General features: G+C 41.0%; 1 protein-coding gene across 1 annotated transcript in view; it reads left to right on the top strand.

Moving 5' to 3' along the window:
- PPIL2 (peptidylprolyl isomerase like 2) overlaps nt 1-13,871 on the top strand; it is a 67,916-nt gene that overhangs the window by 48,140 nt on the left and 5,905 nt on the right. Inside the window, exons 15-16 of the mRNA XM_041488660.1 lie at nt 3,736-3,853; nt 6,367-6,423. Of these exons, the coding sequence (XP_041344594.1) occupies nt 3,736-3,853; nt 6,367-6,423 (175 nt within the window). The remainder of the gene's footprint in view (nt 1-3,735; nt 3,854-6,366; nt 6,424-13,871) is intronic.

The following is a 13,871-nucleotide window of genomic DNA, read 5'->3' as shown; positions in this document are numbered from 1 at the left end:
AGTTGCACAAATTCTGTGACTGCACCTCAAAAAAACTTATTGCATGCTTTTAGTGGGAGCAAAGACTACCAAAGAGTAATCTGGTTTAGTTCAAAAGACAATCTGAAAATGTGGCTTTTTTGCTGTGTGTGACTTTAGTTGCTGATGTGTGACTGCTTCAGATGTCAGTTTAGATATGTTCACCTGTTTACTATCAGCACAGGATGCAGATACAAGACTGAATAATTAACCATGCTTCAGTACAAGCCAAATATATCTTGCCACTCTGTATAGCCATGGAAATTATTAATATTCTTTTCTAAGAGCTGTGTGGTCTGTTTCATTTCATCTCTGTGTGAGAAGGAGTTAAACACATCTTTAATTTAAGAGAGTTTTTTAAAAAAGAAGAATGTGTGGAGTTGTCTCCCAGCTTTCTGCAGCTTTGAATCATGTGTAGTTGAGTAGGCATGTGATTTTTATTTTACAGAATTGTACAAAAACTCTTTCTGGCTCCTCAAGGCATTGACACTGTACAGGTTAAATACTGCTGAATGGCACTGTAGTTCTGTGGCTGATCCCGAGTACATTCCCAGCTTTGTGCAAGCAGGAGATTCCCATGTGCAGGCTGTAATTATTCCCAACACTAATGCAGCCAGTGGCAGTACATGCTGGGACCATGGCTGCTGCTATGTGAACTGATTTTTAGCACAGAAGCTCACAGAATTCTTTTCCAGCACTTTTGTAATAAGATCTCAGAAACATTTACAAGTCCAGGAGGCACACAGCTCCACTTGGACAGAAGATAAGCTGAGAGGGAGGTGAAGTGACAGCAGTGCTGCCAGCTGCGAATGCAACACCCGGAGTCAATTCTTGTTTTCCGTGGGCTTTGCTTGTGGGCTGGTACATCAGCTCTGGGGTGAGGGGTTTGCATCATCCTGACTCCAAATATAGCCAGCAGAGATCTGTGTGCACCCTGAGGAAGATTTGGGCAGTGTCAGGAGGAGTCTCCTCTCTTTTTGGCACGTACAGGGAGTGTAACATAAAAAGGCTGGAGCCAGACACTGCCATGCTCCCATCTCCTCTGTTTGCATCCATTCTGCTTTCAGAAAATGTACAACCACACCTTCCAACTGTGTTGAGAATAAACACAGTAAAATCTGCTAGAAACCTACAAACACCTCATAATTATTAGCAGGGTTGGAACCTGAGTGGTTTTCCCCAAGTTTACATTGAGCTCTAATGTGGAGAGTAAAAGGTAGGAATGTAAAATTCCTGTTCAGCTGAGCATTAGGCAAAGTGCTGCCATGGCCCTGGACTGATGAGGGGTCTGTATTTAATCTTCACAGAGAAAGTCATGCTGGGTTTCAGTAATTAAAAAAATGTATAGATGTGACTTGCCATCTTCTGACTTGTTCTGTCTAGTCCTGCTTCAAGCAGATACTTGAAGCCTGGAACAACTCCAGAGGTTAGCTGGAGTTTGATGAAAAGCACATTCAGGCTGTTTTTAATTTAAGGAGAATACTTTGGGGTTTTCCTTGAAAAAGAAAAAAAGTATTCCCTTTAAATTATTTTAATAAACCAAAACAACAACAAAACCCCCCAAGCAGTGCCTGCTCTGCTGAGTGCCTTTGCAGTGTCTCAGCTGCCCTTTGCCAGTCTGTGCTGCCAGGTCTCCACAGACACTTCTGTTATGTCCTTCACAGGACGTCTGGCCTTTTAGGCAAATGCTGCCCAGGCCATTCCCTGCTCCTGCTGCAGCTCCCAGGCAGACAGAATTAGCCTTGGAAGCAGCTGGATGGCAGATAGAACAGGGCTGTAACTATCTGCTAAAATATTAGTGCTTATTTCCAGAGAAGCTGAATGAATCAAACTTAGCTTTCATACATATGAGATTAATTCTGACCTGCAGAGTGTGATCCAAAATGAAATCATACAAAAATAAATATCCCAAAACCTAAAGATCATGGCTCATTGCTCCTGTCTGCAAGCTCTTGGGTCTGGTTGTTTGCAGTGCCAGAAAGAGAGAGTCTCTCTGTCATTCACAATTTTTCTCTTTCCTTTTGAATTATTCTTCTGACCAGTGAAGGCTTCAGGCTTGATTCCACTGTCTTTCAGCAGCTTGGCTGTAATTCCAGCATCAGCTGGAAGCACATGAAGGGTGTAGCAGGCTCACAGGTCTGGCCACTTGCTGCTGTGCCCCATCTCAACAGACTGTGCTCATGTTCTATGTCCTCTGAAAACTTCAGACAGCACAAACTCCTCTAGAGCTGCCTGCAACTGTACCATATCCCTGTCACCCACCTCTGGAAAAGATTGGCACATGGGATCAAGCTGACGTAATTTAGCTGATCTTGAAATGTTCAATAGCCAGAGATTGCTGAAGTAACCACTGCTGTACTCCTGATTACAGAAAATCCCTTTGTCCCCTTTTGCCGCCTCTTGTCAAACTGCAGAGCAGGCAACACTCAACTCTATTAATAGGTCTTTTGAATATGATTAATTGGGTTTTTAAGTGGGTCAGCTTCTTCCAGAATTTCTCACTTAGTTCCACTTGCAGCTGTCCATATGTGATGCTTTGTTTTCATGGTATCATCTGCAACTCTTTCCTCATTTAATGCACTCTTGTGATTTTTTTGGGTAAGATTTTCAGTAGGAGCCTGAGTCATTCCTTGTTTTTATTTACTGCTTCTGTGTGCAGCCATATCATCAAATTGCTTTCTGTGCTATGTGTGAACATGGCTGTGGAGCACTACCGACCCCTCTGTGCCCTGCTGCTTCTCCAGTGTTACACTTACTCTGGAGAGCTCTTGAGCCAGTTCTGCAGATGCACCAGCCCTGCTGCCTGTTTGGATAGTTTTGTTTGTTTTATTTTTAATACTGTCCTAAGGTGAAATATTTTTTCATGGTTTGTCAAACAAGATTATGGATTTGACTGTAAAGCTATGACTCATCTCAGCCTTCATTTTTCTTATTAAGAATGATCCTGGAGGAAAGTGCAAATGAAAATGTCAGATCTGTCATAAATAATGTAAAAATGACAGCCAGGAGGAGACCGCTCACGGACCCTCTCTCTGTCCACAGTTACAGAAAAGAAATCAGTTTTGGAGAGCTGGGGCTGGGATTTGTGCAATTTTATCATTCTTTTACCTTCACTGCATATAAGTATTCACATCATCCAGGTATCTAGTCCAAATATCTAATTTTTGCCTTTTAATTTGGATGGAGCACTGTATATTGTAATTCTTCATTGTTTAGTCTGGGATTAAGCATTTGAACTTATAGCTCCTATTCTTAGCTAATTCTATGAATGTGTTTCATCACCCTGATATTTTATTTCCAGAAGCAATGCTATATCCAGAGTGCAATTAAACTGGTAACTCTTTGCTCTGTGTTTTGTCATGAAGCCAGTTTTAAAGATTTAATGTCTCAAAAGAGAAAATTTATGGTGGACCAGGAGGAAAAGATTAAATCCTTGACTGTTCCTCAGCACAGGATACATAAAGCTGTTGATAAAGTGTGGTCTGTTGCAGCTGATAGTGTGAGGGCACAGAAATGTGTTGCCAGTTGCAAACACCAGATTTCAAGGTCGTGCTCAAATACTGGCCTAGAAATAGGGGTGAGGTAACAATGTATTAACACATAGTGACTGCAAGTGCTGGAAACCTTGAATTTAATGTCAGTGCCTGTTGCAACACACAGTGGGAGACTAATGAAAACAAACATTATTCTTCTATTTTTTTATTTTTTTTTTTTAAGGAGGAGAATCTTACTGGGGAAAACCTTTCAAAGATGAATTCAAGCCCAATTTGTCCCACACGGGACGTGGTGTTCTTAGTATGGCAAATTCAGGACCCAACACAAACAAATCACAGTTGTAAGTAGTCATTTGCTTTTTTGTGCTTTATTGGTTGCCTCTGGACATTGTGTCTCACTCTGTTAACAAGAAAAATGACATTTTATGAGCTACTCTAAATGTAAAGTTCAGTAAAGGGAAATATTCTATTGAGTGGTGCATATTGCAATCAAGGCTAGATATTAGCCAGTCTAAGAGCAAAGTGAAGCATGTCAAGAAGAGTGGGTTCATTATATCAGCAATAACTTGTCTTTTTATTGTAATGATTTGAAGTTTTTGTTTGTTTTTGTCAGTGTCTCTCCCCAATATTACCCCTATGATTATCATCATTCATCACACCTCTTCATTCTGTTTAAATTTAGCTCCATATTGAGCTTTTTGAAGGAATTAGATGAAACAAACTCTGTGGGAACATAAATTCTTTTTAGTCACCTGATTTTAGTCACCTGATTTTAAATAAATGCTCTGTTGAAATGTGTAGATCCAGACATAGCAAAGTATACAATCTGGGATTGAGAATAACTTGGTTTCCAATGTACAAAAGTAGAATAAAGACTAAAATGAGGGAAAACTTAAAGATACTGAAGTTGTAATGGCCTTGTCGACGTGTAACATTAATATGGGTGTTTGCCTGCAGTCCTTTAAAAATGTTCTGTGTCACTTTGAGCCAACTATTTATTGGTTGCTCTGTAAGTACTTCAGTATAAAAAATTGTCCTTTTATTGGGAGCCCCAGGAAAGAGAGTGTGTGTATGTATAGGACTGACTTGGCACTGAGGAGGGAGGGAGGGAGCAGGTCTTGGTGTTCGTGATGCTGAGTGTTAGGATGGCTTGTAAACTCTGCAGCAGTGTGGTTTGCTTTAATTAAACACAAGGGCTTCTCTCAGGGCCTCACATTCTTAGGCTTACTTGCATTCTTAAGCCTAAGCACGTGTGGGGCAGTTTGCTGGATCAAGTTGCTGTACAACTTATTTTGGATTTGAATGTTACTGCCAGCTCTCACGTGCTATATTAGGGGAGAGTAGAGGCTGCTTCCCTCTTTTTTCTTTCTTTTTTTAAAGGGATTCTAATAACAGAAATTACAGAGACCGTAAGTGATGTGCCATTTTGAGTCACATCATCTGCTGCTGCAAATGTGATTGTATGTGCTCCTAAAATTTGCAAATGAAATATGAGGTTTCTTTATATGTAAGTCCTTAAGAGAGTCCAGCTGCCCATATTTATAAAGGTTCCTAGGCAGCACTTAGATCCATCTCCTCTAGCTTTGGGAACTCTGTGAATAGCTCTCCCCATAGGTGACAGGCCCTACAGGGCAGAGGGAGCTGGGTTTCCCCTGCAAGGTGATGCTTGAATAATGCTCAGGACTTCTCTGGGACCATCCTGCATTATGTTAATTCTGTTGTCTTTAATTTATTTTGACTGTAGTGACAGATGAGAAGCTTTCCCTGTACATTTTTCAGCGTTTTTTAATTACAATGCTACATAAGTGACCATCTGATGATTTTAAGTATTGGATATCCAGGAATAAAGTGGTATCCCATGTAGGAGTTTGCATTCTGCCCAGCATCCCAGTGCTTTCCTAGGGCAAGCTACATCTTAATAGACTGTCTGGAACATTATAGCTGCTCCTTTCCAATCATATAACTTCCTGAGGCAGTTGCTTATATGGAAAAGTGCTTTTGGAATGCTTATATATTTTTAGCAGTCTCCTATGTAGTGTAACAGATGGAGACAGGGAGGAGAGCCAGCACTGCATGTCCAGCCAAGACAGGCCATCGTGGGCTGCAGACCACACTGTGGAAACCTTTGCCTCATACATTTGTGGTCCAGGGCTTCCAAAGAAGTATCAAGCTTTAGAGTAAAGCTTTAGTAGTAAAGGTTGCTCTGGATTATTGTTTTAGTTCCCATGTTTAAGTTTAAAAGTACAGCCCCCAGAATTAAAAGTCCAATTAATTACTTTTGACACTTCAAAGTATTCTTCTGGGATGTTTGTATCTGGAGCACAAGTGTGCTCTGTCCAGAGGAGAAATGGATCACCAACAGGCCAGTTTAAGGGAAGAGAAATGCAAAAAGTAAATATCCAGAAAATAGAAGTTTACACTGGCAGAGACTGTTGTGTCATGTAACTTTATTTGCTGGATACAAGCTGCCCACCATGCACCAGAAGTGTTCTTCCCTAGCAGGACTCACGTCTGCCTGCCCTGCATGAGCTTCCCACGGCTTGTATGGCCAAGGAGGCAGATGCTCAGATAAATTTTGGACATGCTGCAAGGCCCTACTCTTGGAGTACTGTTTAAAAATGTTAGTGTGATGAAAAGTGAGAAGCCAAAACTCTAGAAATACAGGTGGAACCAACAATACTGAGGAGTTAAAGGATGTCTGTTCCATAGGCCTTCCAGAGAGGAGCCAGAGAGGGAGAGGGGCTTGGCTTCTCCCCAAAAGTTTTTGCAGACACTTTGTGTTTTTAAGCATTACTGGCTGTTGTTGAGGGTCACTGGGACAATGTGGTAACTGTTATATCTTTATTCCTTCTAGCTTCATCACATTCCGCTCTTGTGCATATCTGGACAGGAAGCACACAGTTTTTGGAAGGTAAGTGAAGGATATTTTGGGCAGCAGCATAGCAGACATTCTCCCTGGTGTGTCTGGAGCCTAAAGAGAAGAATCTAGTGTAATCTTGTAGTTGAACTGGAGCAAAATCCCAACTCACAATCCAGTTGTCCTGGTCATGGGTAGGTGGGCAACATTGCACCAATGCCAGTCAGCAGACTCTGCCTTTTTTTCCTCCTTTCATCAGTGTAAGTTGCCTCACTTCCCTTCTGTGGGTGGCCCTCCAGGAGTCATGAGCAAAGTAATCATAGTCATGTAATGAACCATGTTAATATTTGTGCATGTTAATTGCTGGGACACAAGAGATTAGCTCTTCAATTCTGCTTTCATCCTCTTATGAGCCATCAACTGAAAAATTAGTCATGACAGGACTGTTCTTCATCATGGCATAGAGCTTCTGCATAGATGAGGTCTTTTGGCCCTTCTTGTTCTTTTTTATTTTATTCTTATTTTCTTTTATTCCTGACAATTATCACTGGTATAAAATCTGTATATTTATGCACACATATATAAAGATACTACCAATGCCCAGACAGTGAGAGAACTTCATTCCTTATAAAGAAGTCTCTTCCGAAAGTCTTTTCCAGTGAAGTTTTCACATGATAAAGATTAAGGTATTTATTGAAGAAGATACAAAATCTTTGTTATGGTTTGCTCTTTCCTTCCTCTGCTGCAGGTACTTGGTATTTACCAAGTCCAGCAGAGCTGTTCTCAGACGTCCCTCATGCATGGCAGGAGTGGGAATGTTGCTAGCCTGCTGCACTGGGAGTTCCTGAGAATCTTACAATCTTTTTTACTTGTAGATTTGGGGTTTTATTCCTTTCATGGTTCTATTCATTTGGAAATCAGCAATGGAAAAGAGAACCATGTGCTGTTTACTTTGATTGAATGTTATGCAATTGTGCTGTACAGTGAAAGTGATGTATTTAATCCATCAGCCCTGCCTGCAAGTTTTTGAGGCAGAAACTGCTTCATTTTAATGGCACTTTGTTTTAGTGCTGTTAGTTCCAATACTGATTCTTCAAAAATTGCACTCTTGGAAATGTATTTCTTTTTTCTTTCTCAGGTTTGTCCTAGAAAAATTCAAAGTTCCCTTGTCCTTTTGTGAAATCAGATAAATAAAACAAATTCTAATACTAAAAGCTGAGAGTCAGTAATTCTTGGAGGAGTTACCTTATCCAGATCTTAGGAGAACTTCACTTCAGCAACAATTTAAGTCCACCTTTCAAAAAACCCTTCAAATCCCTTACAGTAATGCTGTTAACCTGAGCTGGCCACCTCATCAAGGAGTGTCTGTGTTAGGACAACTCAGCTGAAAATGTGTCTGGTCTTCAGTTCTGGGTGCAGCCTGGCCTCAGTGAGCATCCTGTGTAGTCCTCCAGTGTCTTTGCTGTGTTTCCCCAGTGTGCTCCTGTTTTACCAGAATTCACCAGGAAAGGATTTGGAGAGAAGCTGGGCTTTCTGTGGTGCAGGGAGTGTGCTCCCCAAAGCCTTCACACTGTGCTGAATACCTCAAGTACCTTGGAGCAAAATAGCTCAGATGGTGTTTCACACTGTATGTTGCCCTTTAGAGAGGAATTACGTAGTCCAGGTAAATCTGCTAAAATATATATAGCAGAGATTTTTGCAGTTTTAGCAAAGACTGTCTTAATTTGTGAATTGTCTTTGCTGTAACAGAAATCTGAGCTTAGGTCCCAGAGTGAAGAAGTGGTGCTGCTTATATTTTCAGCTGAAATACACTGGAAAAAATTTATTAAAAGTGTTGGTTTAGAATCATATTTGGCTTCCTGCATGAAAACTGAGTGACATCTTCATAGGAACACAGAGCAGGGAAATTTTACTCTGATCTGTCTTGCATGTGTAAAAATTCAGATGCTGGGATATATGTATCCCAGTCAGTCTGTATTAATCTACAAGTTGAATTATTGAATAATTGAATTTACCTACAAATTTAATAAAAGGTTGATGTGTGTAGCTTTTAAGATCTGTATTTTGTCATCAAAATCCATCAGCTGTTTTTACCTGCATTGTTTTTAAAAGTCATAAAAGCCAGAAGATGCCAGAGATTGTACCTCTAGTACAACTCCAACTCCAGTTTGATATTTTAGATCCTGGGTGATTCCAGGATTTGGTGACTATATCTGATTATAGCACAATAATATCTGGGAAGCATATCTGGGAATAATATCTAGGTTTAAGAGCAGAATGAACCCATGATATCAGGATCAGTGGTTAATTGTATTGTTAACTGGATGCTTACTGGCCTGTTGTGACTTTCATATAGATCTGAGGATTAGTTATTGCAGTTAGTACAAAAACCTAAATACTCTGATCTGAACTGTACTCTCAGCTACTCCTGTGTGACTCTGGTCCATGTTAATGTCACACAGATATCTTGGACAGCACAGTTTGACCTGTTTGTAATTTGTATAGAACTTTGCATACTTAGGAGAACAAAAAAGAGTGAAAGGGCAACCATTCCCTACTCCTTTCTTTGTTTCTTTGGTCCTTTGTGGGATGCAACATTGAAAAGTGCCTTTTCTGGAACTGCATCTTATTCATGTCCCCATTGGTCTGAAACACAATTTTTATGTAGGAGACTATAAATGCCCACACCTGGGCAGTGGGACAGTGAAGAGGTGACATGTGTCTGCCTTGATGCACTGGAATTTTTATGTCTCAGGAGAAAGGTGTGGCTGGAGGACAGGGAAAGCCTCGTCATGATTGTCATCCTCACTGTGGCAGTGATGAGGATGTGGGTACTGAAAAGAAAGGAGATAATCTGGCATGGCTGGGGAGCCAAAACAGAGAGTGAGAGCAGAATGCCTTCCCTTGGAGGTGTATTGCAGGCTGCATGGATTTCCTGCTCCAACAGAGCTGCCTAGATTAAATTAGTAATTACCATCTCTAGTAATTACTATTTCTTCTGACTTACAGAATGATGTAATTAACATGAAAACCAACTGGTGGTTTTTGTGGGCTTTTAGCTTGCTGGTAAGAGGTTTAATTTAGAAACTGAGATAATATCAACTAACTGACATGCCTTTGCTCTGCACAGAGGGGATGAGAAGCATTTGTAGGGGGCTGCTGCCTGGGGAGGGTCCTGCCTGCTGCTGCCCTGGGCTCTGTGCCTCACTCTCCTAACCCGTGCTGCAAGCTGGGCCTTGGCTGTGCTGGGACCTGCAGGAGCTGCAGGAACTACAGCCAAAACAGCAAATAAGCTCAGGTTCCTGTTTGGTGTTCTTGATGAAATTTAGGTATAAGCATATCCCATCCATGTGTTGTTATGTTTCCTGTTGCAATGGTTCACAGCTCTCGTGGATCAGAGACCTGGTACATTTGCCCTTTATTAGCAGAAATAGAAACATAATCTCTGTCCCTGAGAGCTGGGTAAGTAGAAAAGAGATTGCATGTAGATACAGGGAAGTTGTGACAGTGACCCACTTCAACCTACCTTTCACTACCTTTGGAAAAAGAAAGCCTCAGGAAAAAACAAAATTTGTTCATTGATGTTTTTTGTGAGCCTGTTCCAAAGCTAAAGGCACACATAAAAATGTGCACATTTAAAATAGTAGTGGAAAGTGATCAACAGAAAGAAAAAAATGCTTTCAGAATTTTTGGTGAGATTTAGGACAAGCAGAGCATGGTGGGCTTGAAAATGAGGACATGTTGCAGATACGTGATGTGATGTGATGCGATAAAAGGAAGGGCAATAGAGGGAGCAGAGAGAAAGGTGTTGTGGTCAGAGTGGCAAAGCTGGAAATTATCAGTACAGCAGTTCTGTGTGTTTATTAGAGCAACACTTGTGTTTGTCAAGAGCTGAGGAAAGAAAATGGCAACTGAGACAGGAGATGGGTATGTCAAGGACAGTTTTCTCTTTGCTATGAGGCTGTACACATCTGCTTACATGCATAACTTTTACGGTCTCTCAAGGTTTCTGCTGTTTATTCTTCAATTCTCTTGTTCCCAGAAATAATGAACAAGGCGGTTTGGGAAACCTCAGGCTTGGTCAGACTGGAGGCATCAGTCAATAGCTGACATGCATTCAGCTTATTCTTCTCTTTTCTTCCCTTCTCTCCTTGCCAGATGCTTTTGTGGAAGAGAGTTCTTCCCTTGGATCAGTATTACTCTGTATTAAGTATTCCTTACTTAATACCTGTTTAATGCTTTCTACTGCAATTCTGTAGACTGGGGCAATGAAAGTAACTCTTGTCCTCTAAAGTAATTAGCTACATAAAGCAACTACCAGGCATTATTCAGTTACCCAGGTACTGTTGTGTAATGCATTGTTTCCACTTGCCACATTCCCTGTATGATTTGAATCAGTGAATCCTAGTTGTTTCTAAACTGGAAAACTCATGTTCTTGTGGCTCTTTGCTTTAGTACATCTGAAGATTGGAGAAACTCTGTGACAGCAGAAGAGCTGATTCTGTGTAGGGAGACTGACCTAATTTTGCACTGCAGAGTCTGTTCCCCAGACACTGGGAAAGGAGCAAAGAGCAAGGTGGGGAAATGAGCCAGGCCTCCCTGTGGAAGCCATGGCTGCACATGAGCACTGGGCTGTTGGAGCTGCATGAGGGCTGCTGTTGTTTCCAAAACAGTTGTATGATCTCTGAAGAGGGACCTGTGCCAAGGCAGGGAAGTCCTTTCGTGCCAGGTTCATCTGTTGAGTCTAGTTTCAATAAGTTGTTTTATTTTCATCACCCTTTATTACCGTGTCTCGCCTGCTAGATGAAGCCCTTATCTAGCAGAGAGAGGGAGATGTTTTGGCTGCATCCTTCTTGCATTTGAATTGCTCACTCCATTGCAGATTGGGTGTATGCATAGAAAACATTTTGTCCTGAGCGTACGTGTTTGTGCACATATGTGTTGTTCCCTCTGTGCGTGGATATAAATGTGTGTTCTCCTTTTTATAAAAATAACCTTCAGGGCAGAATGTGTTTACAAAAGAGCAATTTTTCTTTCTGTTTTCTGTTTGTAGTTTAAAGCCAGTTTTAAAAAAAAGTCCAGACATTGTTCTTGTATCATCTTCTGACCAGGAAACTCTATCATGTTGGCTCAGTGCCATCCCCAGCATTGCAGAACGCTTGATTCCTACAATTCTTTCAAACAAAAGTATGAGAAATAGATTCACATGTGAATGTCTCTGGGCCTGCAGGGGAGATGCAGTTTTCTTTGGGGCAGCACTAACTAATATACAGTGAGACCTTCATTGGCACATTGCAAATGGATAGAGCCTGCTCCAGATATTTTACTTCTTCATCATGCAAAGGCATTGGCAGTGGTTTTGAAGCAAGGTTACTAGTTTACATAAAGCAGCCTTTGCAGGAAGTAAGATTTTAATAACACATCTAAATGTGAAATGCAAAGATTTCCAGTGCTTAGCCAGCTTTCAAGAAAACAGAATTGCATGAGCAAGGGCACATTCTTGTTTTCATTCCTATGCTAACAGAAAAAAAATACCATAAATGTACCTGCCTTGTCGTTCATGCTTAAATGTAATGCAACATTTATCAAGCTCCTCTAAAAATACAAGCTGTCTCAGGGTTGCTGAGCTAAATATATAGTTGAGATCATAATTTCTCTGTTCAACATCTACTGGAAGCACACAGCAAACTCTCAGTTCCACTGGTTGTTCTGATGTGAATAGTGTCTTGAAAGTGTCACCCTTTTCACTGCAGGGTGTCATCTGAACACCTTTTTAAAACTCAGTCAGTTTAGGACAAAGCCCGTATGACACCTTAAAAAAGGAATAGAGCCAGAAGCAGTGGAAAAGGTTAAACTTGTTTATGCCCTTCTCCCTTCGCTGCCATGCTGGCTCCCAACTTGGCAGAAGTGACATTGCACGAGCCCAGACAACAGAGTGTGAACAGTCACTGTCTGTGCCTCACGTTTAGCATGTGTAAAGGCTATAAAGGGATGTGAGTCTGAACTTCTGGAATCTGCATTTGCTTTTACTGAAAATTATGTGCAGATTTCCTTCAATATTAGAATACTATTAAGTAGTGGCTCACTCTTTAGAGGATTTTTTAGATGTACTGATCTGATGGTCATTTCTACATATAGTTTTCATGGGCTTTTTTCTTGGCCCAAAATATGTGTTGTTGGGCTAGCAGAGAATCCCCAAAACTTCTCTGGTGTGTTGGTTTCCTCATTCACTGAGGAGCAGTTGCTGTGAGGGATGCCAGTGCATGGGCTTTGACACATTATATCTCATCAAACTGATTTTAGTGCTGCAATGTAACATCATGAGATTTGACAATAACAATGTGTAACATTTCAAGGGCCTGCGTATACCTTGTCTCTTAGATCACAAGAAAGCTTGCAAAAGCCTTCACAGTCTGGAATATGCAATTTCTTTTGCATCCAGCTCTGACTGCCAGGTTAGTGTGTAGTTCACTTTTTACTGGATGGGTGATGTTTGCAATCAGACCTTGTCCTTTTGGATGTTAATTTTTAGTGGTCAGATACCAGCCTCAGCCAGGCCTGACCCTGAAAAAGCTCCTAAGTGCTCCCTGAACAAAAGTGACTTGTAGGTTATTTTCTGTCCCTCTGGTCAGAGCTCTCTCCTCTGAGCTGGTGGTCTGTATTCAAATTAGTTTTTATTTTTTATCAGTATTACAGCAATGTCTTTATAAAGACAAAAACATATATTGAGAGCTGACTGTGCTGACAGTGTAGTACACAGAGATACTCTGTGCAAAATGTTGGAGAATGCAAGGGAGAGAAAAGGAAGCAATTTTCCATTTGAGAGACAAGAAGTGAAGAAGAAAAGAGAATGACATGCACTGCAGGCACAACAACTTTGTCTTCTTCCCCCCAGCCCTTAACAGTCATGTCAAAATAGACTGTTTAGGTCATTTACTGATGACCTGTGAATGCCATGTCCATCGCAGCCTTTCAAAATGTACAAGTGACAAAATATTACCAATAAAGTTTAATTAGCAGAGCAACTGAAGATCTGGTAGCATCAGTAAAATGCATTAGGGCTAATATTGTGGGAGGTCTAGCTATGGGCTAAGGGATTACTCAGCTGAGATTGCCAGTGCACAGCTGATCTGGCCATTTCAAATTATCAGAAACCTAATTAAATGAAAACATACAAGCAGATAATGAGTGAGCTGTTGGCTAGAAAATCCTCTGATATTAAATCTGAAGTTTCCTTTGGGGCAGTTAAAATACAGAATATATCTTGGGCTGGGTGTTAATCACCAGTATTATAAGTCAATCTGATATTGGCCTGGAGAGAGATTTTAAAATTGAGTTTTTGTTATGAACTTTCCAAAGTTCATACAGGGTCCTCAACCCTGGTGCAGCCTCCCCCAGTCTGCTCCCTCCAGTCACAAATGACTGAGGCTGTTCTAGCCTGCATCCATGGGTTTTAATTGCACCTAAAAGTCACAGCCTTATTACAGAATATCAGCAGGCCC

The sequence above is a fragment of the Pyrgilauda ruficollis genome, unplaced genomic scaffold (assembly GCF_017590135.1).
Source record: "Pyrgilauda ruficollis isolate IOZ18807 unplaced genomic scaffold, ASM1759013v1 scaffold9, whole genome shotgun sequence".
Lineage (NCBI taxonomy): Eukaryota > Metazoa > Chordata > Aves > Passeriformes > Passeridae > Pyrgilauda > Pyrgilauda ruficollis.
Note: the sequence above shows the minus strand (reverse complement) of the source record. Positions and strands in the feature narration are given on the sequence as shown.